The 27,137-nt window shown below is 50.3% G+C and overlaps 1 protein-coding gene across 1 annotated transcript in view; it reads right to left on the bottom strand.

Annotated features, from left to right (window-relative positions):
* LOC133346216 (receptor-type tyrosine-protein phosphatase N2-like) overlaps positions 1-26,713 on the bottom strand; it is a 243,223-nt gene extending 216,510 nt beyond the window's left edge. The window contains exons 1-2 of the mRNA XM_061557742.1: positions 26,325-26,713; positions 9,535-9,585 (exon numbers count right to left, since the gene is read on the bottom strand). Coding sequence (XP_061413726.1) covers positions 9,535-9,585; positions 26,325-26,433 — 160 coding nt within the window. The 5' untranslated portion in view covers positions 26,434-26,713. The remainder of the gene's footprint in view (positions 1-9,534; positions 9,586-26,324) is intronic.
* Between the last annotated feature and the right edge of the window lie 424 nt (positions 26,714-27,137).

Below are 27,137 nucleotides of genomic sequence, written 5' to 3'. Positions count from 1 at the left end.
GCACTCATCGCGCTCGCTCGTTCCTGGGCGTTAATTGCTTAAATTGAATTGCGCGGGTTCACCGATCGAGTCGGTTGGCCACCTGCTCTGCTCGTGATAACGCTGCGCTCCGACCGCAGAGGCTGGCCCTGGGAGGGGTTTGCCATGATGGGGCTGTGCTTGAATGCGAGCTGGCGGGTAACGCGCGCGAGCGCTCGGACGTCTACGCCGATCTCCGTTCCACCAATGGCTTCAAACGACCGCCGGGTGGACCCTTGGTTTGTATTCAAGTGACCTCCTGTTATGTTACATTGGAATTAAGTGACCTTTGCAGTTATTTATTTTTTCATTGAATGTATTGAATTGTATTAAGCCTGAGGTTCGAGGTTAACAAAGTGGAACGCACAATAGAATCATTTTTAAAGACCTTGGAGGGAGTGAGTGGCAGCCGCTTTAATGACCAATAAATGAACGAGGTCGTATGAGTCAAAGTCAAGGTCACGCGTTTCCATGATCATAAACGTGTGGGGCTGTGCGTATCTCCATTGCAAGCCCAGTGGTAGACATTCCACATTGCTTTGGCATGGATAGTCCAACCATAGTATAATAACACAAACTTCAGATATTTGTAAATACCACTGCCTTAAAAGGAAAACATATAATAGGTGACGTTTCAGGCAACGGCCCTTCTTCATATCACATGCATTGAAAGGCCGGAGAGACCGAGTGGACAATAAGAGTTGGAGACTGCACTTGATAACACCGTGGGGCCTCATGAGAACTGCATCTAAACAGATTGTCTTGACTGTTCTATTATTAGCGCAACTGACAGCAAAAAATGGGGCTTTTAAACGTCCCAGGAATATTCGCAGATTTTCCAGGACGGCTTCCCCGACCAGAGGACGATCCCTGGGGAACCAGGACAGGTGGCACCCCCCCCCTACTCCCCGTGCGTTAGCGATTGTGTGTGCTCGGCAACTCTGTCTCGAAGCCGGAGATCACGCGCTTCCCACGAGCCCCATGGGCAGCACCCGACACGGCACTCAAAGCGCCCCCTTACCCCGCATCTCCAATGAGCACGGTTGGCTACGCACGGTGCGAAAGAAGTTCAACATACATACATACACTGTACGCGACAATTGAAAGCCGTTACAAATTAGAATGAGCCGTTCAATCGTTACAATTCCAAGCTTCTTCAGCAGCTGAACTGATATATTACATTTTTTTGTAGATTTTCTGAAAATGAAAGGCCCTTGTTAAATGTATTTCAAGATGTGCCACGGGCTGCCTTATTATTTTAAATGCAGGCCAGTCTCTCAACAGCACAATGGAGGCGGCCGTTCGGCAAAGTGGCCCGCAAATGATGATCAAACTAGAATCAGCCGTGACGAGCCGATTTGATCGCTCACCGGGATTTTGAACGCGTGTGTTTTCAACTGGGAGTCGAGCGGCGCTGGCTCACTGTTTGTTCATTTGTGTGTTTGTTCCCGTTGATAAAGAACGGGCTCTGGAGAAAACGTGCATTCTCCAAAAGGACACCTTTGCAACTCTCGTCTTAAAATATGACAATGAGAAATGTCTCCACATAGACAAGGGAATATATATAAAGTAAGTAATGTATAATGGAAATGATAAAACACAGGGGGAATTGAAATGCAGGGCATTTGACTTTGCTATTTAAAAAAACCGCTGCTGCTGCTGCATTATTCTGAGATGTTTATGTGTGGTTCAAACATGAATCCTCAGCAAACCACCCCGTGTGACAAATATGGATCCACAGAGACCCGGGGCTTCTGTTCTCCACAGACTGCTGGAGTAGATGAGCACCCGTTTTCATTGTTAAATATGTTTCAAGATATCTTTGTTGCTTTATTTCCCTCGATTAATGTTTCCATTGTGCTATCGACACATCATGACACGACACAAAAAATCAATAATGCCATTCTGCAGATAGTAGTGCACCCATCACCCTGTGTCGAGCATGGCCCCGGAATTTGACGTCACAGAACTACTTCTGAGTCCACTTCACAAGGCCTCTTTAGCCACATTTGGGGAACACCTTGCATATGCCCTGCTCGGAGTGTGCATTTGTTCGTCGCTAAAGCTCAGACCAGGAATGTGTCGCGTCATGTGAACATCAAAGTTCGGGATGTGTGTTTTTGTGCAGTCACTAATTCTACAATGGGCCTCGCTTCAATCGCATACCACAAATTATCCATAATGCAATGTGCCAGACACATTTAATAATAATGTTACTTTTAATACAAATGAGTTTTTTTTTTACAAACGCATTTTTCATTCATTAAAGGTTAGTATTTTACTCAATAGTCACTATTAGGTGACGTCATATGCCCATTTAAAAACTAGGCATCAGGAAATATTTTTTTAATGCAATTCCTAACAGGGCCCCATAGTATTAAGTGCAGCCTCCAACTCTGTATGACGCACACTCTGGCCTGTCTACGTTTAAACAAAAAACACCTGGCGGAGGCCGATGTGTAAAGACGTCAACAACCCGACCACCAAGTTCTGAACCAGCGAGCGAGTGGCCACCAGTCCCGGTGATCCGTGCAAGCGGCTCATTAGGCCCCGTCCCGAAACTACATCCCCGCTGACGCAAACACGCGCACACACACACACGCGCAATCACACACGCGCACACACACGCGAGCACACACACACGCGCGCACACACACACGCGCGCACGCACACACGCGCGCACACACACACGCGCGCACACACACACGCGCGCACACACACACACACACGGGCGCACACACACACGGGCACACACACACACACACGCGCTCGCACTTAATTTCGCTCGGAAACATTCGGCTCCGAACGTTATTTCCAGAGTGGCTTGGCAAGCGGGCACACTGTGAGCCACGGATGCGCTGCCTCGCCCGGTGACCTCTTGGGGTCAGGACGCACCGACACCGAGCGGAGCGGCCCGAGCACGTCACGCAGCACGGGTTGTCCTACACGTGGGGTGGTGTGTTTATCTGCCTATGCAAGGCGTCGATTGCTCTATCGATTGACGGTTAGATTACTCGAATAATTATTGGAACACGCGAAAAACGAATTGGCGGATAAGAAGTCGTCTTCTCTGTTCCCATGTGTGCCGCTGGACGGGAGGTGATCAGCGGGACTTGGCGAGTCACGCTCGGCGTGGCTTGTAGGGGTTTCCCACCGTCGGGGGGGGGGCAGGAGTTAACGACCACACAAAAAGTGGTCGATGACAATTCGTTATCGGTTTTTTTCATCAATGAATGAAGCCGTAAGCGAGGTAATGGATTGGTCTACATGACCAAAAACTGTCCCTTACCCTTGTTCGAGTCCAGGCCCGAGACCTTACTTGTGTACCCTCTGTATGTGACTAAACTGCGTCTCTTTATACAATAACTCTGCCCCCATTTTATGGACAGCATCTTGAGATGCAGTCACATTTAGATGATCTATACACACACATTGTATTCTATTACGGTGTAACCATTATCGTCATCATTAATAGTAGCATGGTCTGGCGATAAGGTCGTATTCAGACGCTTTACGTGCTTTTCAAGTCGTAAATGCATTGCCTCATGTCCCTTTCACCACCACCATCACTGGCCGTGCAGGGCGGTCACATGCCCCTCCCTAGCGGTAGCACGATCACCGCTGGTGCAGAGGTTCACGCATAGAATGTAGCGGCCGTCCTGATTAATACTGCCGTGGTATTAACCACAACAATACAACGCAACCCTCTGCCTTAAAAATCCCACGGATTAATTTTCAAGAGCAAGATATCATCTGCCAGGATCATGGTCCAAATTTGACAAAGAATCACTGCATACGTGGTAGGACCTTCCTGAAAAAGTCACACGATTCAATGAAAACTTTCCTGGGTAAACTCAATCACAATAAAACATGTTCCCATTCAGTTACTTTACCAGTCATAAATCATGTAATCGTATCATCATAAACAACATTGGGAGATACGGTCCCCTACGGACACTTTGCTAAATCATAAACGCGTTGAATTGTCTCTTCATCAACAACAGCAGCAGCGGCACTGGGATACGTGGTCCAATTCAGTCGCGTCAAAGCCGTACACGCACCGAAAAAGCACGATCATAATCGAGATTAATCGTCATTAAAATGCAGCTGTGCCCGCAACGCCACCCCTCCCTGCGTGGGGAAAGCCAGGGGCAATCAGCGTGGAACACCGTGTACCCAGGCCGCCACACACACACACACACCATCCTCACTACCTGCTCCACTTGGCGCCATAGCAACGCCGCTTGCTGATGTCACCGGTTGCCAGGCCCATTGTTGCCATAGCAACAGCACACTCGCAGAGGCAAGCCGGCAGGACCGAGAGGCAGCAGGCACTTATAGGCGCTCTCCATCCCTCGCTTCCCTGAGTCATTGATACATGGGCTCTGTGTGTGTGTGCATCTGCGTGTGTGTGGACATGTATGCCTAATGCATGTTATTCATGTATGTGGGAGAGAGCGTGTGTATACACACACACACACATATAGGAGCATAATACACGTGGATGGAAATGTATGACGATTCCAGCGACCTGAGTTCAATTCCCGGCCACGGATGAGATTCGTAGTGAATATTGTACAGCATCTGAACAGGTCCTGGGCCTCCCCAAGGTCAACCCAATCCTTCAACGAGTATCTGATGCACTGTGTGGACATCACGAGATGTGGTGCTCACCACCGAATCTCATTCTCGCCTGAATCGGCGCTCACGAACAACACTGGCCCCCAACGGTCTGTGAGGCTACGCGTTGTTTGTATGGTGGATGTACGGACAGATGACGAGCGTTCGAAATCTGATGGTTTTCAGCGATGAGAGAGACATGCCATAGGGATGTGGCGACGCATCGATTCATCAACCGCGACGCTACCGCTCCTCATACATTCAATCGTGCGCAATAATCATTGGGGTTCCATTCGGCGGGGAGCGATCATCCTGCATCGTGGTTAGCGCACAGCGTGACGAACCCAGCGACCCCAATTCGATGCCTGCTCACGGTCAACGTTGGGCCGCCCCTAGGTCGACTCAGCATTAAACAAGTCCCTGGTGAAAAGTGTAAACATTATATGGACTTTTAAACGCTTTTCTTCATAACTTATTTTTGTGTTTAGGTTTTCCCTTCCCCGCACCGATTAGCACGGTTGGCTGCGAGAGAAGTTTGACATTCATGCCGACATCACCACCAGGGGCAACAGAGGCGACCGAACGTGCTGCCAGCCACCCCTCGTGCGCCGTGTCGGCCTTCATCTGTGCTCGCGAACAGCACTTGCCCCAACAGCACGTGTGGCCTACACGGAGGGCTTTGTCTTGCTATGTACGCGACCCAAGTCGTGATCGTGTGCGCTCACGCGGAGTACCCAGAGCGAAGCCGCTGGAGCATGAACACAACTCCCCGACTGACAGCGATCCCGAGTGGCCCTCGCGCCGCTGAGCAGCCCCACCGAGAGGGCTGCACGAGCCACGGGGCTGACCGCCCCCGACTCCAGCAGGGAACCATCACCCAGTGGCGCGTCTCTTACGCGTTCGTGCTTCCCTCCTCCTCGTTGGCAGAGGGACAATTTCACACGAGTGGGAGAACACCACGTGACGCCCCTGAACAACGAAGGGGGCGGGGGGGGGGGGGCGCTGCCGTGGGGGTCACGTTCAGCAGCGCACTGGGCGTGGGGGTCCAGAGTCGCCGGTTCAGCTCGACCTCCCGGCGCGGCAGCGGAAACGCGCACGCCGCGTCCCTCGAGCCGACGGTGAAAAATGGCTCCACCGCGTGTGGCGGTGGAGTCAAATGTGGGAACTCGCTCCCCACCTCTTTCACGACGTGTGGCCAGGATGGAAGAGGAGGCCGAATTACCCTCCCGTGGGAGCTCTAGTGGAGGTTCTTCAGCTAGCAGGGATGTGAGCACGCGGGCGCGGGGCTGCCCCTTGCCCGATTCATTGCTGGTGAATTTTCCCATTGTATCCAATGTTTCGTGTAAACGCCCCAGTCTCCATCATTCCCAACGATGGGACGGATCACACCGAGATTGTGTCCAGTTCAAAATCACTACAATGGTGAGAGCTACAGGTTCAACCCTGCAACTTATTTCTCACGCCACTGCTGCCAGAGGGCCCTTCACGAGAGGGAACGTCCAGAGGGTACTTGGCCTACTCTTCAATGCCCACCCGGTGTCTTATAATAGGTGGGAGTACAAGACCCACACTTGACCCCAGTGCACGCGACCTGCCAATCGACACGCTGGTGTGTTTCGCTGCGTGGACACAGACGTGCGGGGGGGGGGGGCAGCTTAAGAAACCCATCCCATGATTTGAATTGCCAGAAAAGCCTCACCTCGTGTCAATGATGTCCTTCATGATGGTCCTGCGTTGGGATGTTTTGGGCAATCCGTGGTTTGTTTCTTGTGGGAAGGCAAAAAAGTGCCCGGAGAAAACCCCGAGCATTCGAGAGGAGAACATTTGAACATCTCTGCCGGCCAGTTTCAATACCCCAGATTCAGCGCTGCCATTGACCACCTCGCAGTGCATGAGCTGTGGGTTTTTCCCCCCCGAATCTCGACGTGCTCCACCAACCCTTGCCTCCGTAGCGCCGGGTCAAAGCCGCGCACACCGCGGCGCCCAATCTCAGTCTCGCAGCCCCAGGGGCCATCCTCCTCCTCCACCGTTGTGCTGTGATCTTTTTCGTTCAAGATGTGCATCTGGCCCCTAGAGAATATAATGTTTTTTTATGGCCTTTCTGTCCGTGCGAATGGAATATGTTCTTCGTTGTTATTTTACTATTTCATAAAGGTTATTAATAGTTGGTGTTGCAGTGCGTGGGGTGGAAGGTGGTGTCGTGCTTTGTGCTATGAACCCGGTGAACTCAGATTGAATTCACAGCCACGACTAACATCAGTGGCGAGTGCGGAACTGGCCGTGGGTCACACCGCCCCTGACCTTCACCAACCTACACTGACCCACATCATGAAGTATGCACACACGCACATACACTTCGATTTACACAGCAAAGGGCTATACATAAATATGCATTAGTTGTACCGGAAACAAAGAGTAGTTTTGTTTTACTTCCAGTCAATATCTAGAAGAAAATCTGGAATATCAAAAATAATGATAACAGTAACAACAAGACGCATTCACACGTCCACTTGTGCATGGGAGACGATGAATAGACGCTGCGCATTATAGTACAGTGCAGAAACTCGCTTCTATAAATAAAAATAAAACGCAACGAAATAAAAACTCAATATTGGCTTCCATTTCAAAATTGGATTATTTTAATTGCGGAGAACACCCTTCCATAACGAGCAATCTAATACACCACTCCTCGCCTAATCCGCTTACCAATCCCATATTGCAATCGAATCCTCCAAGTGGATTCCGTAAATGTTACTGCGGGCGACAGATCCCCCCCCCCCCTCTCACCTCCCCCACCGCCACCCCCCGGCTCACGCACCCCACAGTCCCCACGCCCACCGCTGACTGGGTATACACGTGCTGTGTACAGACAGCCAACAACCTCAGCTGCTGCTCCTCGGAGGAATGGCAAATTACCCCCCCACCCCTTCCTCCTGCCCCCTAGCCTTCCGAAGCCTCTCGCAATATCCTCGCTCCCACCAGTTCCTCCTCCCCCAGCCCCCCGCTCCAGCCACCCACTTAACCGCCCCCTGGTTCACGCCGGGATACGGACACTCAGCCACGGGCTTGCCGGATGTGGCACCCGGAGAGAGGCACGGATGCTGCGGAAGCGAGAGCTGACGAGCAGAACTTCCTCGTGCGTCGCGTAACTCATCGCGAGGGCACGCAAGGTGTGTGTGGGGGTGTGTGTGGGGGGGTGTGTGGGGTGTGTGTGGGAGTGTGTGTCTTTGTCTTCGTGCAATGTGTGCGGAGCGGTGGTACAGAGGTCAACGCACTGCGCTACGGACCCGGCAAGCTGAGTTTGATTCCCGCTCACGACCATAAACAGTACCAAATATTTAAACTCGTTCCCTAAGTAGACTCAGCCTTAAATGAGTACCTGGTGCGGTGTGTAAGATATCAGCACTGGGCGTGGTGTTAGATTTCCACCCCCTCTTGTGCTGTACCGGCCTTCATAGGTGCTCGCCAACAGCACTTGCCAAAACGTCTGTTAAGGCGATACGGGGGATCTTTGTCTTACAGCGTCGCTGTGCGCGTGTGCACTTCAAATATCAGCTGCCCGAGTTAACGGTGGCTGTGCGGTTTTCCACAAAGCCAAAACTTTTATAAAGAAAATGAATGCTGTATTTATTTGGTTTTGAGCTTGTTTGATGACCTAAAAGTAAAAAAAAGCGAACTTGCTTTGACCAGACGAGTTGAATGCGACCAGATGCCAATAGCACGAGTCCACGGACGAGGATGACGGTTGCGCCGGCGGCGGCAATTGGATTCATCGCTTGCCATTGGGATCGTCGTCCCGATAGCGACAGGGAAATCCACTCAGCTGCGCCGTGACTCACCCGGGGGCTCGAGGCGGAGCGACGACATCGACCCCAGTGGTCACAAGAGTCGCGGCCGCATCGACGGGGCAAGCGGGGTGGGGGGGGGTCGGGGGGGGGGGGCCTCGCCGCGGGCTCGCTCGGCCCCTGGGAGACAGCGGCGGAAACTTCCACGTTCTTATGGAAGCGAGAAAGTCTCTCGAGCGGGACAGATTTTCCGCAGAGTGAACGCCGGCTCGCTTCTATCCGTCGTGGAGAGAGAGCGAGCGAGCGAGCGGGACCGCAGCTCCACGAAAGTCTAAAATGACCGCTCGTTGCAGATGAAAGCACGTGACGTGTCGTCCGAAATTGACATTTAGAATGACGATATGAGATTGTGCAAATGTAATTATTTAATGAAATGAAGAAGGTTGTTAGGATAATAATTACCACCACGAATGGAAGATGGTGATCGTGGTGGTGATTCACTGCTTGTGCACGAATGTGCTTCACCGCCTTTGGCACCGGCCACAAATCGTTCTCTTGAAGCCACGTTTGGCAGAATGTACAACAACGGGAACGCGGCTGCATTCGCATTTCTCTTCTTGGACTTAATTTCAGCCAGGTCTGTCTGGTTCGGTGACCGAGATAATATGTCTGCATCCCGGCACACCACATCCACGACACCTGTCGCTACGGCTGTTGCTCAGGGCCATGCGCCACCCTCACCGACTCCAGTCGACAAGTGACCCCGAAAATATTCAGTGAAAAATGTAAGCCCGCTTCATACTCCAGCAGCATTAGCATTCTAATTTCATTCAATGATAATCCAGGCATCGTCGGTGGTCCTATTCAATTCTGCAGAAGGTCAGGCCAGTGTGAAATTAACCCCCGGGGTGCGACCCAAAGCCAGCGGCTGTGATCAGAGCGGCCACGTGCAGGCAAGCGCGCGAGTCTTCCCCGGCCCCCCACCCCGCACCTCCCGTGATCTCGACACGATCTCCCCTGCGTGCGTTCAATGAACATCGCCCCCCACCCCGCCCCGTCCCCCCTGATCCCCCGAGCCCAGCAGCGGACGGGACGAGGGGAAGCCACTCACCGTCCACGCAAGCCTCGTCGCGTCTGCAGAGGCCGTCTTGGAACAGGCAACCTGGAACGAGACGCGGCACCGGACGTCAGCACGACCACGCTCAACAAGCACAAACGCATCGCTCGTCATTCATCGTCACCGCCGGCCGTGGTCAATCCACTGCTGGATGAAGGCCTCTCCAAGCCACGGCCACCTCTCACGATGCTGTGGTGCATTCGCGAATAGCGTTCATCAAAGAGAGAACTGTCGGGCGTGCGGAGGCGAGCACGCCGACTCTCCCACCAGCCCACGTCACCCCTCCTTGCAGGGCCTCTCGCGACTGCAGGGATCACGCCGCGAGTTAATTACACGTAGTGCGTGCGGCACGAACACCATCAGTTCTTACAACGCGTGATTTATTATGCGCATCCTCATTGTGAGAATGGAATTGCCCCGTTATTAGCAACGACGATAATAATGATGATGATGCGGCCATTTAGCGTGAGCTGTTAGCAAGCTCCTGTTAGCAAGCTCCTGTTAGCAAGCTCCTGTTAGCAAGCTCCTGTTGAGGCCAAGCTGATAGAGGAGGGGACACGCACGTCAACGACGACCACCACGTGGGAAAGGTGACACCACTCCCACGCGGGTGCCAGGCTCGGTGCACTCTTAGGCTACCCAAAGTATCTAAAGCCTGCTGAGTTGTCATCATCGGCCAATGATCTATCCACTGCTGGATGAAGGCTTTCGCCCTCCCTCGCAGCCTGGTGATGTCGCAGTCCACACGGGGACGACGCGTGCCGCTGTTGTGAGTGGAGTGACTCAGGTGGCCGCTTCACACCCGGGTGGCACCCTCAGGTGCACTTTACTGCTGTTGTCAACTGGATACTCAGTGACTGTGGAAGGTTTACCAACCCCTTAGGCAATGCAAGACACACACGTACACACACGTACACACACGTACACACACATACACACACGTACAAAGATCACCCGTATAGCCTTTGACAGACCGTAGGGGCGAGCCCTATTAGTGAGCACCTATGAAGGATGACACGGATCACAAAGGGGGTGAGTGGTTACCACCACGCTCACTGCCGGGAGACACACTAACCAAGACCCGCCACGAATTGACGGTGGCGTCACCACGGCGCCTGTGCCAGGCTAGGTGCACTTTGAGGCCACGTGAAGTGTCACAGGCTCGCTGACAGGAGGAGGTCTCGGGACAGATCCGGCAGGTGCCATGGGTTGGCTGACTGAGATAACTGGTAGATGCACCAGCTGTACCCCACACACTCACACCACCTCTCAAACACATTCAATACACACATACACACATACACCCCAAACTCTTTTCTATGACGCCCACTTTCAGTCAACTTTAACTATTCCTGTATTAAGCCTATTATACTCCCATGTAGTTAAATAAGCAATACATTCGAGATTGCTCCACCAATTGCTGTGTAGTGTCGTGGTTTAACATTCTCACTCCGGTTGCCAATGACTGCACCCCCCCCCCCCCCCTTCATCGCATTAAATTTGGTTCTGCTCTTAAATTTGGCCGAATTCCAGCTCTCAGAATGGATCCTCCACCGTTTTGGCCGTCAACGTGCGAACATTACTCCCGGTGGCAGAGTGGGTGGGACAGTTTTGCCCCATACTGTCTGGACCAGAGGCTACTCGAAAAGGGATCTCAGAAGTAGCTCTGTGATATCCACTTCTGTGGGCGGTTCTCTTGCACAAAAGGGTTGCAACAAAGAGATTTGCAAGGATAAGAAAACAGCGACTAAAGCTACAGCCGCAGCGAGCGGAGTTTCACCAGAAGCCTTGCGGCTCGTCCGCCCGCGTGCACACACGAGGGTGGTGGAATGTGCACGCGTTCGCGTCTTGGCTCACGGTGGAAAGGAGCAGAAATCGGCTTCCTTATTTAGTTTTAATGCATTAATGACACTGACAGATGTGCAATTTATACGCAAGTAATGAGCATTGCAGTTGGAACCATTAACAAAACATTACATTCATTGGACATTCGAGATAATGCGACATGAAAATAAGCTTAAACACACACTTGCACGCACACGTGCATAAACAGAACAATATATTTTTATGATACTTTTCCTTTTTTGCCCTGTCGTACAAACGTCTTCCACATCGCACGGCGCACGGTTTTAAATTACAGCACCTCAGGAGCAAAGCAAAATATAAACACGGCGACCGGCGATCGCTCACCCGCAAGGAAGAAATGAAACATGAATTATTTGGTGTGCGGGGTGCGGTAGCGGGAAGCCGTGGAGGAGAGAGCGGGCGAGAGAGAGTTCGCGAGTCGCTGGGGCCTCCGATGCCACCCACACCTCTAGCGCCGGGGTTTCTCTGTCCACAATCAGAGGGCATCGCTGTGAGGACATCTCTCCAGCGGTGGCACGATGGTGCCTCCCAGCGAGAGTCCACTCAACATGGACAGCTGGAACCGGCGTTGGGCCAACGTTGGACCAGAGTTCCATGTTTACTGGGTAGGGCCTACGTTCAACTCCAGCCTCCGGCAACTTTCTGTGTGGAGGTGTGAAGATGTTCAAACACCAAATAGAAACCTTTTGCAAGGCAGCAAGTCTGCATTAACCACACGTGCTTGTGGCAAAATATGCCAACAAACATGCTCTAAAAATATATGCATTGTCTCGTACAATAGAGACATTGATGGCCTCCTCTCTCTCACCAGTGTCAAACCAGAGAAGGCCAAGAGGCAACAAGTGTAAATACATTGCATTTATAGCTCGGGTTGAGCAGCTATAGGTAAAACTTATTCTTATTTTTCAGACTTTGATACTGGCAAACAGGCCCCATATAGATATGTCTGTGTGGCGTTCGTACATTTCTGCCTGTCCTGCATGGCTTTCCTCTGACTTCTCCACTCTTCTCCCGTGGCTAAGAACACCACACTCAGTGTAACCGCTATCAGCCAAATGTTCCAATGCTGAAAAATTACTCAGTTGGGATTACGTAAAGTAACAGCAGCATCACATCCAACTGAAGAAAACAACACACTTGGTAGGACCTCGATAAAGATTATGAAGACTCCCGTCAGTCGTTTCTAGGTAAGCTCCCGTTGCTCCGTTCCTTTCCCATGATTTTCCTCTCATTCCCACTGTTCCCTCTCCAATTCCCTTTCTCTTTTTTCCAGGCGTTACATTCTCGACTCGACTCCGCTACCCGTCGTGGAACCACGGGTACAACAGTTGCTTGTTCAATATCGATCGTGCACAGTCGTTGCTTGAGTATATGAAATTGTAAGCTATCACTCCGAGCGTCTCTCGTAATTTTTCACTTTGAGAATCTCAAGATGTGTTTCATCTTCTCGCCGGTCTCGGAGAGAAGATGAAAGCGTGAAGGTTCGGGCGCCGAGCGAAGGCGGCGCTGCCGTGAGGGAGGTGATGCCTTGCGTGGATTCGAAGTCGAAGTTTCTTCGGTGGGCTCCAGGTGTCCTCATCAAACCACCGAAGCCCATGGTGATGATGGTGACTAGCATCTACAATCCTGATAACGTATGGCCGTGGTGTGAACCCTGCACCGGGCTCTCGCTTTGCCAGCCAACCCACGTGCGCTCAAGGCACCGCACAAGCACGCACCACCAAGTAATGATGAAGACAAAGTCCTTCCTTATAGCCTTACCAGACTGTAGGGTTAAGTGATGCTAGCAAGCACTTATTAAGGCGGGAACGGTGGGTGGCCAACACCATGCCCGGCCGTCTTTGTCTTCCCAATGCAAAATTTTTCCACATCGTACTAGGTACTGTACTCATTTAAGGCTGAGTCGACCTCGGGGAGGCCCAAAACCAGTTGAGATAATCGTCACCGATGTTGGTCGTAAGCAAGAATCGAACTCGTGTCGCCAGGTTCGTTGCTGATCTGGTCAAGGAGCATCGACCATCAAGCAAACTCCGGTCATCCTCGCAGCGGATTTTGGCGATTCATGGAACACAGACGGTCACCACATCGCGCGGTGACCGTCTCTGCCACAGATGCACTCCTGTGGTCGTCTGGAACGCTCTTTCTTCCGGTATTAGGAAGCCACTGGAGCTATGCACTTTTAAATCTAGATTGAAAACTAATTTCTTTAGAGCTGTGTTTTGTGTTTAATTTGTGGTCCTTCCCCACACCTCCGATAATTGTGGTTGGCTACGTACGGTGCGAAAGAAGTTCAACATATATGCATGCCAACCGCCAGCAAAGACACGCGTCACGTCACGCGGCACGTCACGCGTGACGTCACAGCGAAGACGCCGACTCCACAACGCCACCCGCCGTTGATGCCACCAGCCAGCACGTGCTCCCAAGCGGCGGGTGAAGGGCGCAGGAGTGAGGGCCGGGCCACCCGCGGCGGCCCTGGGTTGGCTGCTTGCTTCGCCTTCGGGACTCGCAGCAAAGCAAAGCGGAGAGAGAGCCACGGAGCCGAGGTCCGCCCACTCTTCTCACCACGGCCAATAGCAACGCCGGGTTTCCATAGCAGCCAAGGGCTCGGATCCTCGTCTCCCGTTATCTGCAGAGTGACCTCTGACACGATGCCTGGATTATTATAATGGGGCGTGTAGCGAGTGAGAGAGAGAGCCCTTCAGTGTGTGGAGCTGCAATTTGTCAACGTTCACGTGCGATTTTATCCGCAAAAAACAATCTCCCGCTTCGTTAGCTCCCGCAACCCCGCCACAGCAGAGGGGGTGAAACCGAAACAGCTGGACGGCTCCTCCACACAGCCCACTGCGTCGTCGCACGAGACAGAGAGAGTCGCGAGAAAGAGTCGCGAGAGATAAAGAGTCGCGAGAAAGAGAGCCGCTCTCCACAACGAGTCAAGCCGTCGTTGAACTCCAGTTAGGTTTTAATTACAGCACATACAACTATTTCATTGAATAAATCCCGCCGTGTTGTTTGGATCGTTAACAAAAAAGTAAACCAAAAACTTTACAATTGTTGCAGCTTCTGCAAGGCCGGATAGAGGAGGCTAAAGGGGCGCGGCACGGGTTAGAGAAGATGGAGCTGATGTGGTACAGGAGGACGTGAAGCTGAGTGGACTTGATGGTAACGGGTACCAGCGGTGTCAAGATCGGCCTCTGTGGAGGAGGCTCGTGAAGGACGCTGCTGGACAGTTGGAGGCAGTCGCCCTCCAAAAACAACAGGATGGAGGAGCGACGCTCACAACAACGAGCGGAGCGCCCGGTGGTTAAAACGCCGCGAGTTGGCACAAGAAGGAGCACAGTTGGTGCATCTGTCAGTCATCTCAGTCAGTGAACCCATGTCACCTGGGAGTGTCCAGTACGTTGTTGTTGTATTCCTTCTGTGTAGAAATCTAGGGCCGGGGAATCGCAATGCCCCTTACGGGAGAACGCCACGTGTCTCAGGAGAGGCAGCGCGCACGTCCCACGCAGACGCTCTGCTGCAATCGAAAATGAATGAAGCCACCGGATGGATTTTTAAATATAAATGAATCGACGGGGAAAGTGCAAGTCACAGCACAAAGCATCGCCCCCCCCCCTGTGTTTGCAGTCAGCTGTGCTGCGCTTTTGGTAATGGGGAAATATCGGTCCCTCAATTAAATATTCATTCAGACACCACCCAGCCCACCTGCCAAGAGTAAAAAAACCCTTCATACTCTAACACATTACAAAGCTTGCTGCTAAAGTAATTGCTTTCGTTACCCAAAGAAGCACCGAATCACATGTTAAATTACACGTTTTGCATTGTGTATCTCCAATCAGTATGTATGGCAGTGTGGGCTTAGGGTCCTACAGTTTCAGAAAAACATATCTTTGTAGAGGTGAGACCATATTTTAGCCTCTTGTTGCAATCCGCTAAATGAATCACGGTAAAGCGAGACCCAAAAATAAATTCTGTTATGAAAGCCTGCAGAGAAACACGCACGCGCGTGCTGTCTCCGAGTGGGTAGGCAACACGAGGTTCCACAAAAAGGAGGTAATAGCATGGATCTCTCTCTCCCCATGAGATCCCCTCTCTCTCAATGGGATTCTCTCTCTCAATGGGATTCTCTCTCTCCCAATGGGATTCTCTCTCTCCCCATGGGATTCTCTCTCTCCCAATGGGATTCTCTCTCTCCCCATGGGATTCTCTCTCTCCCCATGGGATTCTCTCTCTCCCCATGGGATTCTCTCTCTCCCAATGGAATTATCTCTCTCCCAATGGAATTCTCTCTCTCCCAATGGGATTCTCTCTCTCCCAATGGGATTCTCTCTCTCCCCATGAGATCTTCTTTCTCTCAATGGGATTCTCTCTCTCCCCATGGGATCTTCGCTCTCTCCCATGAGATCCCCACTCTCGTCGCAGGCTCATGGATCGATATTCCCGGCCTCGCCAATTCACCCGATGTGACCCGACGGGTTCGTGCTCCCCCATCTCAGGCACTGGTCACACTCTTTACCAAGTGCCATGTATGCATGTTGTATGTATGTTGTGTGTATGTTGTATGTATGTTGTGTGTATGTTGTATGTATGTTGTAAGTTGTATGTATGATGCTGGATTTCTTTCGCACCGTACGTAACCAACCATGCTAATCGGAGATACGGGGGAAAGACAACAAACGAAACACAAAAAAAGCAGTTCTACAATAAATTAGTTTTCAATCTAGATGTATTGAAAAGTGCAACATCCCCGGAACGGAACTTGCAACGCGATATTCGGAACGTTTTGCCTGGCGAGTGCGTGAGGTGGAAGGGGGGGGGGGCACGTTCACGGCACCGTGGGGCCACTCGCTCCACAAGTCCCCACGAGACGCTCCATGGCGCTCCGCCGTGCCCGTGGTGCCCGTGGTGCCCGGGGTGCCCGGGGTGCCCGGGGTGCCCGGGGTGCACGGGGTGCCTGGGGTGCCCGGGGTGCACGGGGTGCCTGGGGTGCCCGTGGTGCCCGGGGTGCCCGGGGTGCACGGGGTGCCCGGCCCGGTCGAGGGCGAGGCCGGCGGCTGGCTCCGAGACGGCCTTCCCACAGCCCAGGCACCGGCCACAAGCAGCTGGCAGTGAAGCCGCCTCTGCCAATCAAGCCAACCTCCAGGGTTGTTAAATAGTTTAGGACGTAGATATTCATCATGAAGGTTTTTAGGTTCAATGTGTCATAACCCTCCACCCCCGACACAGCCAACCAGTAAGGGGTTTGTCACGTAAACAAAGCGCCAATTAGTGACTACTTCAGCCCACCGGCGTGTTGGAGAGTAAACGCACAACATTTACAATAAGTACCGTGACGTCTCGCTGGTAATGACATCAACCAGCATCATCGGGCGATTTGCCAGAATAGTGAAGCCATCCGCCTGCTTCCGGTATTAAATAGAGCAGCAGCAGCAGAAGGACGACGTCATCACCTGAACCCAATCAGGTGCAGAGATCAGAGGCAGAGGATGTCTGTCCTTAACGCTCGTGACGTCATTCCACATTGACCAGCCCCCCTCATTAATATTCATGAGCAGGTGACGTCCTCCAAATGAACACCCCCCCCCCTCATTATTATTACTACGTACTATAATGAGCCAAGAATGTCTGTGTGCAACGCTCGTGACGTCACTCCACATGGACCCTCCCCCCCTCATTAATAATCATGAACAGGTGACGTCACTCCACATGGAGCAACCTCTCCCCTCATTAATACTCATAAGCAGGTGACGTCACTCCACATCGAACAGCCCCCCTCATTAATAATCAAAAATCATTATGAGGTGACGTCCTCCAAATGGACACCCCCCCCCATTAATAATAATTAGCGGGTGACGTCACTCCACATGGGGGGGGGCGAGGCGCCTCCTCCCCCCTCCTCAGCATCAACTCACAACCCTCACTACAAAGGCAGAACCCTCACGTCACGCGATCTCCGTCACGCTGTTGAGACATCGAAGTAAAAAGGACGTCGTGATGAACAAGGGATATTAACCTTTACATGCAATAGGTCTGTGTCACTGCGCCCTTACACATTGCACACGCATTGATGCAGTGAATACCACGTCGCGGTCTGCTTTTCGCTTGCAAGTTTCAGATTTACTGCGATACACCCGTCCTTGGACGGGCAAAAGGCTAGTAATTATATAATAGGTTAGTAATGAGTTAATTGGTATGTGTTTCCTCTATAAGGAATTAAAAGTGTAAGATGTATTACTTAATAATACCTTAATTATGAATAATATTGGTCACGAAAACCTACGTGTTAAACTAGGACCTAGGTAGCTATGTTTTTATTCTCCTCCCACTCATCTTTTCTTATTTATCAGGGCAAGTCCAAAGAGTGCATATTTTGTATTATTTAAAAACCCATTAAAGTTATATCTGATACATTATTATATACAATTGGATGCTGCATGAATGACTGTTATGTATGAAATATAATTCAGCTCTTAGAGCAGTTCAAATCCCAAAAAGAGTATCATGAATTCATCCTAACCAAGAATAATATATCGTCATTATCATCATCATGACCACATCACCCAGAAACCAATCACGGGAGATTCCACGTCGTGCTTGGATGGGTGACGTCAGAGCTGTGAGGCAGTGCGGCCACATCCATTGTTGTGCAGTCCTTCTATGGTCCCCCACTGCTATGCTCCTTGTCTTCATACACCTGCAGTGGCCACACGGTGCGGGAAGGCCTTCGTCCAGCAGTGGATTGTCAAAATAGTTGTGCGCGTACATGACCATGATCAGTGATACATCATCACCACCATCATCATTCGCATGGGCGGTAAAATGAGAACTATCTCGAGAACCACTCAGTCAGCAGTGGTTGCCCTATTGATGGATTGGTCCTCGTCATACAAATGTGGAATTTCCACAACTGACTCAAGACTGCCATCGGGGATGAGCATTGCCAAATGAAAATGTGAGCATGTGACTACAGATTAAATGTCACATATATGTATATATAGAGAGTATTGTACACGATTGAATAAATCTAATTCAAAATAAATAAGGAAATAATTTTGGTCTGCCAAGAAAATTGGTTTTCTCATGCAGTGCGTCTTTTTATTTAAAAACCATCAAGAATAACGGTGGCTTCATCAAGAAGATATAAATTAAACATACCAAGCCGAATCTCGGAGCTTTAAATATATATATGCACGCATGAGCGTGACAACTGGACGTGTGGATGGCGTGTTGAGGCAATGGAGACGATTTGTTGTTGGGGAGGGGAGGGGCGGGGGGGGGTTGGCGGCTCACAGGAAGATTGTCTGAATCTCCTCCCAGCTCACAGCTCCAGTTCCCGGTCGACCCTCCCCCCGAGCGACTCGGAGTCCAAACGTCAAAAGTAAAAAGTGCTCCGCTGTCCACAAGAGCTTGAATGTCACTCATCAGACTCAACTGGTCAACCACGTGACGTCAAATCGCCACTCCCACAGCAGGGGCCGGTGTGCCTCTGTAGAGCGAGCACGAAGCACGGTGGGCCGAGTCGTCCCGTCTGCTCCAATTTTAACTCGCGGCGTTTCGACTCATGGCCAAGCGCCCCCAGCTTGGAGCGCCGCCATGCCAGACTCAATTCCGGCCTAAAACATTTCAGTAACGAAACTGATTAAGGGAATTTTGTGCGAGTTAGTTATCCTTCTGCTAGAAATAGCAAAGGAAAATGTAGGCATTTAAAGATGACATCACGAATATTTCCCTAAAATAATTACAAAAATAACCTCCTTCTTACAGTGATGCATCTCCCTCCCACCCCACCACCAAACCTGGGTTATTTCACTGACCTACATACGGCTTCTAAAGCAGCAACAAATGATTTACATTTATATTACACGCCGAAACCTTTTAGCCCAGTTAGGCTGCTCAAGCAAAAAGTGCTTTTAGCGAGCACCTATTAATTTGGGGTGGCACGGTACAAGGCTCTGGTGATTTCCGCCGATACAGCCGTGGCAGTTTTGCCATTCGCTCTCATCGAAATTCACGGGCAGATTAGCTGCAATAGGACGGCCCTGCGGATATCAATTTTCATTGATGTGCACGGCCCAGAATAGAAGTGTGTTGGTGGAATATGTTGTGATGCGACGCACACACGCGCTCGTGCGCCCTAGACAGACAGCTACTCATAGAGATCCTCCGTTTTTCCGGCCAGTCAAACTACCGTCGAAGATTTTGATTTGTCTCCACCCAAATCACCCTGAATGCACCGTATGTCGCCTGGTTAGCACTTGCTCGCACGAGACGCTGCCTGGGAATACATAAATTATATTTTTCAATCCAATGGAGGAGAACTTAAATTTGTACCCTCTCATACTAGTGGGCCTTCTCCGGACAGTCTTGTTTTCCTCTCACAAGGAGCAATCGCTCCTTCATATTTGGTTGTCCAAGCATCACGATGCAGAATATTCCTGACAAAGTCTCGATACTCGGCGAGGCTTTCCTGGACAAATATATGATGACGTAATTTTTCCTAATCTGATCACACCCCTGGTGAATGCAGCAACGCATTAGCCTGCTGCAACCCGGGTCAATGGAATGCCACATTTGACTCGTCTGCAGCCGAGGGCTCAGCAATCAGTCCAATACAGGGCAGTTAAATGGAACAGAATTAGGACACGCACACATTTGTCGATTCATTGTTGGATGAAGGCCTCTCCAGGCAGTGATGTGTGGGTTTGTTGCCTTTTCGTATTTCATTTTTATTTTATATATATTTTAATAGATTGCGATTTTGTATTGCTCGATACTCATGTTCCGAGTGCGGTTTCGATTGCACCGACTTCATTCCCTGGTTCCTTTTCTTGTAGCTTACATCTTCAACTATGTCATTGATCTCACTCCCAAGTCACCATCGTATGTCCCGTGGAAATACTCGCTCCCATCATATTATTATTACTGCTTCATCTGGTTCTTAATATTACTACTCCGCTTGTTTTTCCCAGAAAAGCCTCAACGAGTCTCATGACCGTTTCTCAGCAGGATCCTGCCAAGTTATTTCAGTAAGGGGTGGTAGTGCCCACGATTTCTATGGACGTGGATTAATTTACAGGATATTTTAAAAATGTGGATTTTTTATATTTAGCGATGCGAAACGTCCACCCACCACTGTGAACAGAAACCGAGCGTGGGCTCAGAGGACACTCAAGCTGAGAGACACTTTAGTCTCTTTCACCTTTGACTCGCTTACAAATGACACCGGGTATCAACGCTCGTGTAAGTGAGCGTTCACGCGATTGTAATTGACGTCACGCGAAGTCTAAAACTACCGTGACCTCTTTCATGACGCGGACTAAGGTCGAGTAGCACGTGGGCAGGGTTGACGGGGACGCTGGGGGGAGGTTTCCCGTGGCCTGCGCCTGCACCAGCGCACATCCACAGCCCTCCTGTCAATCCACTGCTGGATGAGAGCCTTCCCTGCATGCCGTACGGGCCACGGGGGTTTCGTTGACCGCACTTCGAAGTGAGGTACGGTCAAATAACCGATCAGTGTGGATTTGTGAAGCGGCGAGCGTCGACGTGAAAGCGTAGAAGTAGAGAACAACGATGACTTTTGCTGCACCACACTCCCCTGCCGACGACACAGCGCCAGCCCGCAATTGCCCGTGACACCTGCGCGTGCACGATCGCCCATCCAAGCGCCGTCCTGGTTCAATACCTGCTCCGCTTCCGAGATCGGATGGTATCGGGTGCATTCCGGGTGATTTGGCCACAGGCCGCTGCTGCTTTATTCTTCAGCAATTACCATAGAGCGTCTCTGCCTCCTAATCGCGGGGCATTCATCATCCCGCTGGAGCCGGTGACGCGGGTTTGCAACTACTGCGCACACGGCAGCACACTCTGGCGCGTTGATCCCCGGCATCATCCAGCCTTAGCAGCTTTGGACGAAGGCGGTCGATGTTAATTTAGAGACACAGTGTGTGCGTGTGTCTATGTGTGTGTGTGATTGTGGGAATTGGTGGCGTAGCGAGTAGCAGGCTGCGCGATGAACCCGGCGACCTGGGTTCGATTCCCACTCAAGGTCGATACCAGTGGCGATTATCTGGATCGGTCCTGGACCTCCCCTAGGTCCACTCAGCCTCAAATGAGCACCTGGTGCAGTGTGTGAACATCGCCACTAAAGAGACAAATGTGGGCGGGAGTGGTGCTGGCCACCGTCCATCTCGCAGTGCTGTGCCGGCCTTCATAGGTGCTCGCTAACAGCACTTGGAGCACTTGCCCAAAAGCATCCACCATTGTTTCCATTCGGCCTTGTTCGTGGTTCTTCATTAAGGAGCCATGTTCTGTCCGATTTTTTTGTTCGTGTGAAAATTGCCACCACGCACGAACGGCACGTCCAATTGGGAGCAAGTGGAGAGACCTGTTATGGGTGCCCACACTTATTTTTAATAACTGCCGAGACTCTACTTAAATACGCGCTCTGCTCGAGAAAATGTACTCTTTCCTTTCACAATGAGCAGCGGCGCGATTAGTGCTGTCGTCGGTGTACTCAAAGACAATGCAGTGTGGATTAATGAAGCATCTCAATGACATTGCATGTCACGATGCCCTACAAATATGGAGACATGCGCAGAGGGAACTTCACAGAGAGGAAAAATTATTTCATTATTATAATTATGTTTTTTAAAGATATTGTTTCGGATATTTTGATGAATATTGTTTAGATAAAACTATATTAACTACTTATTTTCCCAAGTTGTTTACTCCAACCCAGCATGACGCCAACGCCACTTTACCACTTTTGAACTTTCCCATGAATGATACAAAATAAATACTGAAATAACAAAAACACGAATGAGAAAGGAAAAAGCCTCTTTTCCTTTTCTAATCAGCATGTTAAGAGCATTGGCTAAAATCCCATCACACCAGCCTCGCACCATTGATCGTTCTTGCAACCCACCCTGGTGAATGTTCCGTGTTTAACAATTTCTCAGGATGCATGCCAAGATCTGATGCGCGATTTAATTAATAATGGTAAAAAAGTTGACCAGGCCGACTGTGGCATAGCCAGGCACTGAGCTATTTAAAAAGACTGTGCAAGGGTATAGCATGTATTTCTGTGCATCTGTTTGAAGATTCCATCCTTAAAAAATTAGCGAAAAGTGACAAATGCGGTTCCACCAGTGGGGCAAGCACTGCATTTTCTTTAGGTAGAATTCGAAAATGTGGCATTCCGATCACATGTATGTGAAAACATTTCATAACAACCAAGATGACAATCATAACATCATGGAGAGATTAACACGGCCTGATCGATTTTAGACCTCTGAGGAACACAAACTGTATGAAAATGAATAGACGTTGTCAATCAGCTCTCAAGGCTACAATAAAACAATCTGTTCCATCTAGCATGACACTAACAAGGCCATCTGCATAATAAGTCTTCCCCGTTTGGAATACAGTACTTGGTTCACACGAAAAGTTGACTTTTTCTATTTCAGGAACCAATTTTTTGTCAAATTAAAATGTCACAATGAATACTAACAGAAACCAATTTTTTTTCAAATTAAAATGTCACAATGAATACTAACAGAGCTATGAAGTCACGGAGGCCAGAAGAGCGTAGCTGGGAGCAGAAGGTTCGCCCCACCTGCTGCTGCTGTAATGGCAGCACCGTTACTGGTCGCTGTCCGTTAGCCGGTGGTGCTGAAAGTGCAAATCCCGTTAGGCCTGAAGAGGCCTAACTTGAGTAGCTCTGATTTCTGTTTGTGGCTAATAACTGAATTTTGCACAAATGAGTGAATTATCAAATAATTATCAATCAATTCACTCTCAGTCATATCAAAAAATAGTTGCTGTAGTTTTGCCACCTTCGATGGGACCAATGTCTGCTCTGGCTCATGGACTACATGGCGAGTCTTGCAAGTTTGAATATAAACGATTCACTCACGCTGAGAACCAATTAATTTAAACTATTCAAGGTCACTATGATGCCATTCAACAATCTATTGTTTTTTACTCTCTCGTTTGTAGTGTTTCTTGCTCTACAGTTCTATTTGATCATGAGCTGAATCGTAACTTGAGCATTTAAATGTAATTTTCATTAATCTCAAATAATCTATTCTCACACACTATTTGGAAGTATATCGGTATTGTGATCATAGATTTTTAAATTGATTATTCGATGCCTCGTTACACGCCAACCTACTTGATATGTAACTAGATATCTCACTATTATATTAACTGTAAACATTGTGGGTGACTTAGATGTCAAGATTAGTTTGTTTTATTTTGTTGTCTCGTCCCTATTGCTTGTAAAGCCAACCTGGCCTTCTCTTGTCGTCTCGTTTATACTTTTTAGTTTTGACGGATTCCTTATTTGAGCTCGAAGGAGAAACTTGAATTTCGCATGCATCCAAAATGATACATTTTCACACACTCGCAATTATACTCGTACTGTGAGCGTAAGACACTCAATGCTAAATACGAACACGCCTAAATCTCACCATCGCTGGAGCACTACCACCATGTATATGCCACTATTCATACGACTGCGTAAAAACTATTTACATCAGGAAATGTTTTTTTATTGTGATTCTTACCAGGGCCCGTGGAGTAAAGTTCAGTCTCCAGCTAAGATCTGCGATCTCTCCAGCATCTCTAATTATTGACTTTATAGTCCTCACCTGTTATGAACGTTTCCTTTTAGGCCACAGTGGTATCGATGAATGTGTTGAGGTTTTTTGTTTGTTATTCTTCCATCTTGATTTGAACTCACCTGATGACGGACGCTTGTGTTGCGACCGAAACGTCGTGCTCTTTTATTACTTTTTATTCTATCTACGTGACTTTACCGAAAGAACCAGAGAGTATTTGTTATTCTTGTTGTGCTTATGCACCACTGCCAACGCAGCAGGAGCAGCGACATCGCCACATCATGCACTACCATTCCACACAGTGCAGTGGCGTGCCTATCGAGTGTGCAGGCAGTGCAACTGCACCGGGGCCGAGGCGCCGGGCTACGAAGAGGATGGTGGGGGGGGGGAAGATAGTACAGGGGGACGACCCCATTTTCATTCCCTGCACCAGGGCCCATGGCCCCATATTGGCAACCACGCGACGCCGCTTATACAGTGCAATTAACAACTTGAGACACATCAGAGCAACGCGTGCTCGCGCCAACGACCACCGTGAACGCAACGCCTGGCTCAATCGGCACGGCCGCCTCTGCACTTAGCCGCACTAATTGCTGATTACGCCAAGTTGGTAATGCAATATGCAGGGTGGTAGTCTTGGAGACGGCAAACACGCACGGGCGGCGTGTGGGGTGGCCGAGAGAGGAAGGGCTACATTGCAACCGCCCCCTCTCGCGGAGTCGCCAAATAAATCAACCCACACGCGTTACCCTGTGTCAACAGAGCAGCAGGAGCAGCAGCCGGGCGCGTTGTTGTCGCGATAAGTGCCCGTGTGAACGATCTGTCCCCCGGTCGAGTCCATGCGCTTTGAGGCTGTTGCGGTGGCCGACTGAACTTGTAAGTGTAAGACCATCGGTGACTGAGTGCCACCTGCAAACTCGAGTAATGTCATGGAGGGCTGGTACAGAGAGAGGCGTCGAGTCTATGGCTGCTGTCAAACACAAACATTGAAAAACATTGTTCGAATTTGGGTTGCCAAAATTATTTTGTGGAGGCTGATTGAGTTCACAAATAGGGCAGGTGCAGTGCGAAGTTAAACATTACTGGAAGCCCCTTGACTAAATTCGCCTCCAGTGCAGTGTGATGGTGAAGCCAACATTCAGGGAGGCATAGCCCACTACCTGGTTAAACCAAGTAATAAACACACAGCAAGAGTGGATACTAATTTGCAAGCACTAGAGAGAGCCCACTGGGGCACATTTTCAACCATAACCAAGACCATGAACACATCCGACCAGATGTCACCGTGGCTGGCCCTATCGTCTTTCCGGAGCTGATAACAATGAGTTGCTATAACATTGTGGCAAATGAACGGATGTCGTTTCGATGGTGAACATGGCCCGGCCATGGAAATGTGGAATTGCCACTGTTGCGATAGTAACGCCAAGTGAGAAACGAGGGGATAGTTTGACTTTGACAGAGCAAAGTGTACAGGCCGACTTTCGTCTTAGATTTTTAAAATACCGGGTTTAATAACGGGCTCACTTAACACTGCTGCTTATATATCGTTCGGTTTGTCTACAATACATGTTCAAATATAAACCTTTCAAATGACAATGCGATGGCCTTCACGTTAATCTCGGGAGAGACGTACACGGTGCTGATGACTGGGCCAAGCACAAACCGAGCACTGTTGTTTTACTGCTGCCCTTAATGGTTAATGCCAATTAGCATAATTAGTTCGCTCGCCGCAATGCTGCTCGTGCGTGTGCATGTCTTGGGCGAGAGCACATCTGGCCTTCCCGTGTGGTTTTTGTAAATTAGGGCCCCGCCTCTCAAACTCACACTGCACACGTGTAATAATCGTCCTCTCGATTAAATATCGGTGGGTTTGTTTTAATGAGCTTTGATAGCCACCTCCTCACTGCGGAGTTGCCAAACACGCACACGGCTGATTTAACCCCGCTGAGATACCACGCACAAAAACCTGATAAAACACACACACACACCGTGCGCTACGCAAACAGCTGATGCAAAGAACGCACAGCTGATGAAACACAACGCTCCGTACACACACACACACAGCCGCTATAACTAATGCATGTACAGTCAATACAAACGGCTCACTAATACGCGCGGCACACAGACCCGATCAACCCAATTCTGTAGCAGCAGATGCTCCTGTCATGGCAGAGACCGCCAACGCTTTGACTCGACTTGCGGTGCTGATGAGTCGAGGTTAGGGTGAGGAGGCATTGGGTGAGGAGCGATTATCCCCCCATTATATATTTAAAAAACACCACAGCCAGCATCACTGACCGTGTCCAGAGTCAGAACCCAGCAGTCGTGCTTGCTGGCCGCGTGGAGACATCAGCAGCAGCAGCAGCATGTAGGGCAGGAAGAGCCGTGTGTTCCTGCCTGTCCCCATCCCGGCACCAGCAGCAGCAGCGCGCTCACGGCCCGAGCCGCTTGCACATGACGGTCGCTCCGGCCCCCACGCCTCTCCCCGAAGCGTCAGGGACACACGATGGTAATGATGGTGATGTTTTTGATACTAATGTCGATGATGCCTAATTCTTATCAATAGAACGATACAAGGCGTGGAGAGCGAGCGGCGCGGGCGGCGGGACGGCGATCGCTGTGGCTCTCCCTCGGCGAGGGGGAGAGGGGGGAGCCGGGTGGAGGTGGAGGAGGTGCGGGGGGGATGAGTGCTGCGGTGGAGAGGAACGGCGAAAGAAGGAATCGCTCGTGAGCAGTGACGTCACCGTTCATTGACAATGTTCGCTCGGCTCGCTCACGGTGCCCGCTCGCGAGCATCATCGTCACGCGAATCGCTTAAGGTCGCGGCTTAAATTATTCGCCTTTGAGCAGCGAACAGATGCCGACATAATAACCACCAGCGTATCACGACACACACATATATATGCCAAATGTACAGACGGGCACTGCATTGTCTCCGCGAGCGCCACACGCGCCGTGTGGAGGCGACCACGCGGAGTCACAAACACCGCCGCTTTGAGGGATGTTGTAGCCTTCATTACTCATTACCAACACTTATTCACGTATTTGTGCTACACACTGTTACATAACGAAGACGGTTCACTTAGCACGTAGGTTTTGCAGTGAATGACT

The sequence above is a fragment of the Lethenteron reissneri genome, chromosome 23 (genome assembly GCF_015708825.2).
Source record: "Lethenteron reissneri isolate LAM-NWPU_2019-01 chromosome 23, ASM1570882v1, whole genome shotgun sequence".
Classification (NCBI taxonomy): Eukaryota; Metazoa; Chordata; class Hyperoartia; order Petromyzontiformes; family Petromyzontidae; genus Lethenteron; species Lethenteron reissneri.
The sequence above is the reverse complement of the archived record's forward strand: the minus strand, read 5'-3'. Positions and strand labels throughout refer to the sequence as shown.